An 11,245-nucleotide genomic window follows, 5' to 3' on the forward strand; every position below is an offset into this window, starting at 1 on the left:
CTCTCTTTGGTTTTGGAATCTATTGGAGTCAGTTTGATGCATTTCCTAGTCTTGACATCTGTATTTGATAAGACATTTTGTTTATAAATGAAGAATGCAGTGAATTGTGCATTGTCAGTCATCATTTGCATTATTCTCTCTATTCACTTTGCAGGTTGCAGAGAGTGAACACTGAACTACTCACTGTTTAATTGGCTGGGCTTAAAAGGTGTCCTGCACAAAGCCGCGGAGAAGCACAGAGGGTGTCTGCGTCTCAGGAGTAAGAGCTAAGTTTAGCAAATCCTCTCAGTGTGTTTCTCAATGACAGCACATGTTGGACAGTCTGCAGAGAAACTCACGAACGCATAAGCTCACATGCAAACATGCAGCAGACACACAGGTACTGCACATATTTACTGCGACAGCTGAGCATGCAGTCCGTACACGGTGTCCCTGCCACGCACGTGCTCACACGCACAGCTTGGAAATGCATGCAAATAAGGCAAATGAGCTCTCGCTGAACTCTAAATGGTGGGCTGTTTGCATGGTACTGCTTTTTAAAAGATGACTAAAATATGCATATTTTTTTATTTGGAAATTGAAACAGTGCCTACACATGGAATAATAAAAGTTCTAATATCAACTTAGAAGAGAATAAACGTATGCATGCGCCTTGCTATGTGCAGATAATAATTTATCCTTCTTGGAAAGTTTTTATCTGCAGGATAGTCAGAGGTCAGAGGGCTGGAGCTGGCAGGGATTCAACACCCAAGGACAGGTCAGCAGAATGGAGACAGCGACTCAGCTCTTAAATACTACTTAAAACCAGCTTTTGATTGTATCTTAATTTTATACTAAATGATATGACATTATATTTCTTCATTTTCAAATTACAAAAGTACAGTAACAAGGACCAAGAGTTAAAATAGCATTCATCTACTTTATCTACAATGTTTTGTTTTTTTTATTGTGAACAATATTTCACAGAAAAATAAGGTAACATGTCGACATCATGAGAACGTGGGTGTGCATCTTAACCGGCTCACATTGATTAGTTTGAAGTGGTGATGACCCAAATACAGAACAATAACATGCACACACAAGAGACACAAGAGGAGTGGCAGGTAAACAGTCCTCACACCTCACATGATATTAACACAGACAGGAAGCACGACACTGTGTCCTCTTTATCTGCCATTCACACCAAATATGAGATTTATGAGACTGGAGATAAACCACTATTAAACAGCCACTGAAAATGATCTTTGAGTAAGATGTTGAGAAAAAAGAACAATCTATTTCATGTTTTCCTCTATCCAGTCTCGAAAGCTGCTTATTCGTGTCTGAACCGTGTAAGTCTGTAGGTGGCAGTTCTTTTCCTCATAGCTGAAACTCTCTAAACCAAGCAGCTGCCAGCCTGTGCCGGAGGCTCCCTGAGTCTCCTCGTGACCAGACAACACACCACTTGTGGATGAAAACCCAGCTGGCACGGCTGTGAGGCCTGGAATAACACTAGGACAGGGGCTCTCAGGACTGGACGGCTTCCTAATGACACACAGTGCATTGTCACTGATCTCTGTGGTATGTGTTCCTCCTTGTGCAAACTCTCTTTCGCATTGAGTAACATCACTCAGCTCAACAAGTTTGCTCTGGCTGGAAGCGGTGTAGCGGCCCAGGTGCCTCTGATTGTTTGGTAAAATCCACCTCGTGGTGTAAGCCTCCTGCACTGTCACCTCTCCTCCTTGCATTCTGGGTAGACACACTGGCAACACGCGCTCACTGATCTTGGCCTTGTCCTTTAGCTTGAGCACAGCCACGTTGGAGTCTGGAGCAACGTAAAAGTTTGGATGCACTAAAATATCTGAAACCTGTTGAGGAGGAAAGGGAGAAAAAATTGGTAAAAATTGGAAGTTATTTTGGAATATATAATATATTGAGATCAGATAATATGCGGCAAGATGCACAAATATTTCTTATCCAAAACAAATATAGTTGTATCGCAGTAAGGCTTTAAGTGCACACATGAATCATTTACAAACAAAAACCTATCCACAAGCTTATATTTATGTAATGAGGATTCCTAGCTTAAGACTGGTAAATGTTGCAGTCATGGGAGACTTTTTTCTTCTTTATGACCAAAAAAAATAAAGGTTTAACCATAATTATAATGCTTTTGGTAATTTGCAGGTCAAAAAATGTTTAGGTTTCTGGTTTAAAGGTGAAATAAATGTGATTTAAATGACTTTTTCAACTGGCAATCAGGACCTTACACATTGAAACTAATGACTGTGTTGTACCCTGAGGTGGCGCTGGCTTCTCGGCTGGTTCTGCATTCCTATGACAACCTTCACATGTGCCGGGTGAAGGGGCTGCTGCTTGTCCTTGCCTACCACACACTGAGCTGCCACCAGGACGCTACGCTGGGTGAGCAGAGCCCCGCTGCAGGTCAGGTACCAGAACGAAGATTCTTCCGACACCTCCCGCTGCTCGGACACGCTCATTCCACGGGACCTGTGGGAGCCGCTGGCAGTGTGATCAGGAGGTGAGCGGATATAGATGGCTGCATGCCACGGCCACTGAGTGTCTGAGAGGTTGTGAACACTGAAAGTGGCAAATTTGCCACAAACTGTAGGAAGGGAACAAGAGGAGAGAGAGAGTGCCAAAAATTCAGAATTTCAACTCAGTCATTTCATAACATACTGGCAAATGTGCACAATTGTGTTTAATAATTGTTCAGATAAATAACAAGGAAACAAGGAAAAAGTTCTGAAACACAATCTGTGTGTAGGGTGTTTAAAGGAATACTGACATCTGGAAAATCTGTTTAAAAAAAAATGTTGACTTAAGTATTAAAGCTTTTGTTCTCATCTTAGTCTTAAACTTCAGGAATGGCTTAAAGTCAGTTAAATTATTGTACAAAAGACCTTAGCAACCAAAGATCACCGTGGTGAAGTTCCCATCAAAACAACAGGCCTATCACAAGCGCTAATGGCAGAAAATCAACAGTGTCCATGGAAACAGTAGAATTTTACAGCGGTAAAATCTCTTTCAATGTTGTAAATTACAACAATTAACACACCCTCATGTAAAGTTAAATTTAAGCGTCATATTAAAGGAGAAAATTTGCTGTTTTTTTCCTCTTTGAAAGTAACTCAGGTTTCACTTAACAAGCTGGGTCTAAACTGCTGCTGCTCTCACCTGGCGAGCAGGAAACATGACGCCCACTCCACCTGCCGGTCTTCAGACAGGTGCGTCGGGGGCTTCCTGTGTGGTGGTAGAGAGGTGACGCACACTTGTATTTGATGCTCGTGTAGACCGAGTGAAAACCACGAGGAAACTCGTCCAAAGCTGCGTCATCTGTTCCTGCACTGGACTGTCTGTCCAGTGGAATAAAGCCAGCTGACAACAAATCATGCATGCCGTACCTCGATGAGAGCCGTCTCTGGTTTGGACTCTCTCTGGGGGGAAAAAAATGCAGTTTGTCTTAGTGGCTCCTTATCTGCACTTAACTCGCTTCATGTGGAAATACTGTCACCAATGTGACATTAACGTCTAGAACAAGATTAATCATTTCAAACGTTAGCCATGCATAATTAAAAGTAGTCGGACAAAACAAAAGACAGAGCAAACTCCCTTGTGTAAAATTTTTTTTTTCAAATGACTATTTCCAGGGTTAATAATGAGCCTCCAGGCTCTATTAAAGTTGCATTGTCTGATTTTTTTTCTGCCCAATAACATTTCATTTGAAGATACTGTATTTGTTGATTTGGTGGCAGTTGATGGATTGTATTATAAAATCAGAGATGGTAACTTTAATATTGTTGGACATTAAAATGGTAAAATCTATTATAATTACACCAGTTTGACATGTTCTCCGTTTCTGAGACACATTTAGGGATATGCATTGCTTCTACACTCACCTGTATGATTTGTACTACTAAACTGTTTGGTGGCACCAGAAATCTGCAGTACACACACTGAGATTACACATAATCACATAATCTGCACCAGTTTTCACAACAAAACACCTAGACATAGCGGTTTTAAATTGGCTAAAATGATGTGAGTCATAAAGGATACCTTGATAATAGATGTGGCCTCACAACGCTTTGTCGCACAAGTTCAGACACTTTGGGTTCTCGACAAGCTGTAAGAGGCAAATCAAACATGTGACTGTTAGTGCATGAGAATCACTTTCAGGGCTTCCATTGTTGAACAGCTGTTTCCGTAACATGAGTAATTGTGATAAGCAGGGTAAGTTATTCAGAGTAAACAAGAACAATTCTAAGCATAAAATAATCAGGGGCAAACGTATTCTTCATTAAGAAAAATTTACAACCATCCATCTTTAAAAATAGCCTTGTTGACTATGCACTTATCATAGAGCTCTAATTGCTAAACTGTGCTTTTGTTCACACGTCAGGACTTGTGTCATATAAACAAATAATCGGACTTACATTTTGTGCTGTCGTCACATAGTAATGAAGTGGAACAACAGGCTACTTTCTGTGTGTTTGTGTGTGTATAACAGTTTGTTTGCAGCCCTAATGTGTTTTTGAAAACAACTACCTTTCACACACTTTGGTGGCCTGCTACTCCAGGATCCATTAGAGAGGCAGGCACTCAGGTGGTTTCCAGTCAAAATGTAGGAGTTTTTACAGAAGAACTCAACCGTCTCTGCGCCCGTTGCTGTGTCAAGAGCAGGTCTGTGGTAGCCATTCGACAATTTGGGTGGAGGGGCACACTGGACTCTGCTTGTTTGGCCTATATGAGTACATTTGTGAGAGAGGAGCGAGAGAAAATTCCCCCAACAAATGCATTATGTGGCTTTTGTACTGTATAAACATGAGAAATGAAGACCAGAAACGACCTGGTGAAAAGGTACCTTTCACACATGTGGGAGCTGTGCCACTCCACATGCCATTAGTTTGACAGGTCCTCTGCTGGGAGCCGGTGAGAGTGAAAGGTGGATGGCACCGATAGTTTACAGTCACAACCTCGTCCTTGAGGCCATATACAGGTAGCAAATATCCATTGGCCAGTTCCTCTGGAGGTGCACACACTGGATTCCTACTGGCTGAAACTGTGGAGAAATTTTAATAAATGAAAGACAAACCTAAACGGAATCAGCAGCTAATAAAACTGAATAAAGATTCACAATTGCTATTAAATTAATTCACATCAGTCGTACTAAAATGATGATAAAGTTTGAAAATCCTTTAACCTCCTAAGACCCGAACTCTTGCATGGCGTGCATTTTTAATTTCTCTTTGCTATTTAGGCTGATTGGGACCTGAGAAAAATGATATCCACATATGAGGACATTAGTTTTAAATTTCGATTACTGAGTGGCAATATAATATCCTCATATGTGGTCACCAGGCCCTTGTTGAGAAAAAGTTATTATTGTGGTCTAGAGAACCCAAAATGTGAGGTGACATATGTGGACGCCAGGTCCTAGGAGGTTCATTTTTACATATTGATATTTTGAGTTTGGCTTGTTGAAAAAAACCTCTGCAGTAAATAAATATTAGTATTTTTCCCCTAAAAGGAATAACTTTACTTCGGTTACCTCTTGCTGCATGTCTATGGCAATCCCTTTATAATTGTGAAGTGAAACCAACCAGTGATCATTTTTTTCTTTTTCTTTTTCTAAAACTTTGAAAATACGGGGGGGAAGCAGACTGCTTTTAAATTAATGTATGTAATAAAAATAATAATGGCCCCAGGATACTGCCCTGAGGAACCCCACAAATTATGAGTTTTGAAGTGGAGAGTCTATCAATTATATCAACCTTATGAAATAAAACGAGAAAGTAAAAGGAAAGAAATGGATCTCTTTTACTCTAGCCTCTCTAAAAACTATCGTTTAGTTTGGTCTGTTGTCATATTATCTTTTTTCACAGGGTCTTTTTTTCTCCCAGAATTCATTACATGCTGAAAACTCTGCTCTTTTTTGACTTATTGATTTAATATTTACTGAAGTATTACTGGAATATGCCTTAACATCCACTCGTGGACTATGTAACACTGTGATATGGGGAGGTTAGTTTGCAAGAGTGAAGGTCCATTAGAAAAAAAAAGACTGCAACGCAAGACGCATGATTTGCTTCAAAGAAAGCAAATACAGAGGAGCAGTATGATAAATCTGTGTCCATGAATGCCCGATTCACATCACTGCTCTGTGTAGGAGGCTGCACACGCGCACTCACACACATACACACACACAAACACATATATACACACAGAAATGAAAGAAAAATGTTCAGGAGCAAAACGCATGGAAACAGGAGTATCATCCGTATCATGTATTCATGATATCTGAAGTAGATACCTACAGTATATCATGAATAAGAATATATCAGACATTGTTATTCTGTGTATGTCGTGTCTACAGAGGAAGCCAACTTCATACAGTGAATCAGCCAAATCTACTATAGAGTGAGGACAAAATGAGAGGAACACCAATGCAATATAATACAGAAATACTGCTATAAACTTTGTCAATCCCATGTCCATACTGTATCTGTGTTACATTCACATCACTAAGAACGATTATACCTGCCTGAACTCTCCTGAAAAGTAATAACAAATCCATCAAAGTTGTTGTAGCCATCTGAGGTGAAAAGGATGTGCAAGAAATTCCCAGAGCTTTTTACTGGAGGAGGCAGCTGATCCCCACAAAACCGGCCAATCACAGGGGAGCTCAGATCGTCGCCGTCTCGCACCTCAACGTAGTCATAACGACAGTTATGGTCAGACTCCAAACTGAGCAGTGAGAACCTGCAGCATAACCATGGAGAAGTGATGTTTCACAGATTTATTTCAACCCAATGTGTAACACTGAAAAACAGTCTTCCAAGTGCTGAATTGTGTAAACAATAAGTCCAATTATGTTGGCTAATGCAGGGCTGTCTGGCTGCTGTGCTTTGACCTCAACATCATTTGACAGACTGATAATGAGTTTGTCCCCCATAGAGTTGCTCACTGAGGAAAAGTAGTTCCAAGCACATAAAAACAAAAAACACATAATTTTGCTTAGCCTGTCTCAGCAGGATTACTGAGTTAGTTAACGGAATAAAACCATCACTGGCCTTGTCCATGTTAGTCCACGTTGGAGGGTATTCCCAGAAGTTACTCATTAATGACACTGTGTATTTTTTTTGGACGTTTTGTTGAACTCAAAACATAAAAACATTTCACTAACAAGTAGAAAAGAGAAGATAATCAGTGAAATAATTTGATGTACAACTTCCAAATTTGCTGTTTGTGTACTATGGTAATATTTGCCCTGACTTGAGCCTATGTCAGTGCTAACCCTGAAGTATTCTGAGCTCTAGGCTTTTCATTAATCCAAACACAGACAGTCAAATCTCTAGACTGCTTGTCTTACCAGTTTATCACTTGGGGCTCAGCAATCCTTATTATCAATAACGTGTTGGACTTTTCAGACAAAGTCATATGGCGATATTATGATTTTTTTTTTTATCTCTCTTTGTAAAGGACTTGACTTTACATTAGAGCCCTGGAAAAGTGACCTACCTGAGCTCGATGCTGCTGCCCTTCTGCACGTGCACTGTCCATTCGCATCGGGCATTTGTTGGGTAACTCTCCAGGGCTATGTGACCCTGAGCCCGCTGGATGACGCCTCCGCATGCTATTTCCCACAAGAGAACTGTAATTACTTTCATTTAGTGAATTCACATAACCGTCAAATATTTGTTTATCACAGTGGAACCCAGCATTTTCATTGTGGAAAGCAGCACCAGCAATGTGACACGCTGTGTAAGAGGGCAGATAATATCCAAAAAATGATGAGATGACGGGATCCAACCAGCCACTACAAAAACCATGATTATTAACATCATGCTGGCATTCAAGCTGGAACGTGTGTTTTTCAGAGGAGTAAAAAAAGCTAAACAAGACACAGCAAATGCTCCAAATTGCTTTCTGTCAGTCCACTGAGGGTTGAAATGAAGGTTTGAATTGGGATTTAATGGTTAAAGGTTTAGGGCCTTTGGAATATTTCAGAATTCACAAAAAATAGTTTCTTTAGCAAAGCATTAGTGAAATCACACAGCCTGTACTTTGTCAGTTTGTCTGTCGCACTCTCTGAACAGGTTGTACAGGACAACACAAGTGGCACAGTCGCTCCTCTTTTGATTGTGTCGGACTTGCCGTACACAATAGAATGGCCTCAAAGTGGTACTCTGCCCTGGGCCATGAAAAAATAAAGAACGGAAAAATACCATGAGAGTGAATAAAAGGAGTGGCAACAAGGTAAACCTGTTTGCTTTCTTCTAATAATAGCATTATGTCACCATTAGCTTTACCAGCACACATTTGATTTAAATGGTTTGGAGCTGCTGCTGTATTATATTGATAATTAAAGAAAATTAAAAAACATGGATCCTTTTCAAAATTTTTGTATTTTTAGAATAGATGCTTCAAGTAGAAACTGACAGTTGTCTATAGTTGCAGCTGTAGCTTAGCTGAAACCAAATAAAAAAGCGTTGTCGCCACCAAGTGACCTTATCGTGTATTACAAATGTGGATGTGGCAGTCTGAAAACTGTGGACCAGAAAACTGATAATGATTACAGCCCCCAAAATGAACATGTATATTTGTGTATTTCTTCATAGATATTAAAGAGATTTAAACTCAAGTGATGGATTACTATATTTCTTCTTAACTTGTAATAAACCAAAGCACATTTCAATGTTCAATGTTCACAAATGCTGCAAATATGAGCAACGATTGTAAAGCTGTACTACAACATATGCCAGTCTGAAACAGCTCTGTCCGTCATTCTGGAATGACTTAGTTGTCAATGGTTGCATTTACCTTAGGCCTCACATATGACTCTATAAACTTATCATTTTATATGGTGACTAGCCAGATAACACTATACTGGTAAATGTAATCTACAAAGAAAAGCATTCAGCCAAAGAGCTGTATTTATGATATAAAAGAGCACATCATCTTCACTTGGGCTTGGTGGAGTGCTTTGCATTACCGAACTGTATGCACCACGTGATTCATGCATTCTCTCGTCAGCAATGACTATTCAGAATATTCGGTCTATTCTGTGGCAAGATAAGGCCTTACGGCAATACTGCATTACAGCAGTTTGACTCACTTTTACAATCGCCTCCACTCCAGCCTTGGCGGCACTCTGTACAATACTTTCCATTGACGAAGAAATCGTCATTGGCTTTCCATGTTCCATTGTGGCAGCTCTTACAGTTTTCAAACAGACTGCAGCCTCGCAAGGACAAAAGGCAGAAAGAGGTTGAGATTAACAATTTTAAGTCCATTTATAACTCTCAGTCAGTGACTAATATAACACCTTAGTAATGTGGCTTATACTGAACATTGATGTGAACAGTAAGCATCTCCTAGACTATTCCTGATAAAACAATTTGTATATAAGCGACAATGAGAGTGTACCTGGGTGAATGATGCAGGGGTCACACTGATCCAGAGCATTGCGGCAGCAGGGTACAGTGTAACCTACCATCGACCCTTTTGAGGGACACCGACACTGGATCAGGTGGTACTCGCAACATGGACGACACATGACGCTCCACTCGGAGCTCGGGCAGTTGTCCCCTGTCGGAACTGTGGAGCCAGAACAAGAGACCCTTGGATCAAACTCAATAACCGCCTTCTGATACTTTCATTTTTGGTGGTCAAAATAAAATGTAATGACTTACAGGTGAAGAATTGCACAAAGATATTTATCTCTATAAAAAAAAAAAAACTCATATGCTTCTACGTGTGGTTATAGAGGGCAGCTACTCAAATTCATCCCTATAGCATATTTTCCTGTAATCTGATGATCCAGATCAGACTTCCCTGTACAACACAGGTACAACATTTCACGATGACTGAACAAATTGCTGAGGTGTGAAATTTTTCTTGGCAGGTGATTTTGTGGCAGATGAGGCTTTCAGGCTCAAGCTGGACTGCATTCTGTTTGTGGATAAAATCTTACCTTGACCCACAATGATGGGCCATGTTGAGCAGCTTGGGATACAGAGACCAGTTCAAATATGTCCCCAAATCCCACTAAAGAAGTTATTTTCTTCCAAAAACCCTTTTTTGAATAGCAGATATATTATTGAGCATTTTGTATTGTTCTCTCAAACAGTGAATGGTGCAAAGTGGACTCAGGATGAATCTCAGAAGCCAATTGTCATCATCACACGATTAATTCTACCCATCAATAACTATGGATTTCTGTGCTAAATGAAATGTAAAAGCCTCCCAGACTTTGAACCCTCACTAATATGTCCAATATCTGCATTAATTGGGAAGGGAGAGGCTGTATACAGGCTACAGCAGGAGAAGTTGCATAGTAGCATGAATTGAGACCAGTCCTAGCAGAACAAGTGACTCACTCTCATGAAATAACTCCAGATTTAGTCAGCAATAAAGTCACCAGCCTTATTTTTTGTTTAAAAAATTAGCAGCATTTTCACAAAAAGGGAAGCCACATGACATAAAGACCATCCAATATTGTGTACAACAAAAACAACATTCAATCTAAACTGCAACTTTACTCACCATGTGGCCAAGCTGTTACACGAAAACAGAGATTTAAGAGGAGGTAGCAGAGCTTGGGGTCCAGGAGAGTGGGCACGGGTACTTTCCACGAGAGGAAAGTGAACATGTTGGCTGCCAAACTCACAGCAATAAACCTCTAAAGAAGTCCCAAGAAGGTCGCGCTAGCTCAGTGTTATCTACAGATGTTTCTCTCTGCTCAAAATATGACGTAACTATGGATGATGAATTCACCCATCTCAGCATAATGGACAGAGATCCTTAACCCATTCCTTCCATGATGCTTTTTCATTTGTGAAATGTTGTATTTGCTTTGAGATTGTATAGCTCAAATCGATGGTAGGACTGCAACTAATTCCTGCTGCTCTGCTCCTGGTGTGAGTTCAGAATAAGTGCTGCTGCACGCTGAATAGTAACAGGGGGAAAATACTTGCTGGCAAAGAAAGTGGAAAGTGCATTTGGGGGAAATAAAGACATCCTAATGAGGAAAACAGTGATGTCCAGAAAAAAAAAAAAAACTCCATCTGTCAGTTTGCTGAAAGAGGTTTCAAGGAAAGAAAACAAGTGAATTTCTCTAAAGCTGCAAGTTAGATATTCAAAATCTTTATTTTTATTTTTTCAAATACTTAAAAAATACATATCTGCACATGCATCAAGCCAAAATTGTTCACTGATGCCTCATCATACACCAGCTGTCAGG

At 40.2% G+C, this 11,245-nt stretch overlaps 1 protein-coding gene across 1 annotated transcript; it reads right to left on the bottom strand.

The window, feature by feature from the left end:
• Positions 1–899: 899 nt before the first annotated feature.
• pamr1a (peptidase domain containing associated with muscle regeneration 1a) lies at positions 900–10,921 on the bottom strand. Its single transcript, XM_056367791.1, has 11 exons — positions 10,549–10,921; positions 9,430–9,600; positions 9,119–9,244; positions 7,522–7,636; positions 6,545–6,762; positions 4,865–5,062; positions 4,549–4,743; positions 4,060–4,126; positions 3,178–3,437; positions 2,277–2,605; positions 900–1,847 (listed from the first exon to the last, which is right to left on the bottom strand). The coding sequence occupies exons 1-11, from the start codon at positions 10,652–10,654 to the stop codon at positions 1,275–1,277; spliced, it is 2,358 nt and encodes a 785-aa protein (XP_056223766.1). The 5' UTR covers positions 10,655–10,921; the 3' UTR covers positions 900–1,274.
• Positions 10,922–11,245: the final 324 nt, after the last annotated feature.

The sequence above is a fragment of the Seriola aureovittata genome, chromosome 1, assembly GCF_021018895.1.
Source record: "Seriola aureovittata isolate HTS-2021-v1 ecotype China chromosome 1, ASM2101889v1, whole genome shotgun sequence".
Lineage (NCBI taxonomy): Eukaryota > Metazoa > Chordata > Actinopteri > Carangiformes > Carangidae > Seriola > Seriola aureovittata.

What these genes read in the sequence shown, in the direction of transcription:
- pamr1a (XM_056367791.1), bottom strand. Translation starts at nt 10,654, where the DNA reads ATGTTCACTTTCCTCTCGTGGAAAGTACCCGTGCCCACTCTCCTGGAC. An exon ending in GGCAGCAGCATCGAGCTCAG is followed by an intron (nt 6,763 to 7,521) that starts GTAGGTCACTTT and finishes GTTATGCTGCAG; the next exon opens with GTTCTCACTGCTCAGTTTGG. An exon ending in TCATGTTTCCTGCTCGCCAG is followed by an intron (nt 2,606 to 3,177) that starts GTGAGAGCAGCA and finishes CCCTTCCTACAG; the next exon opens with TTTGTGGCAAATTTGCCACT.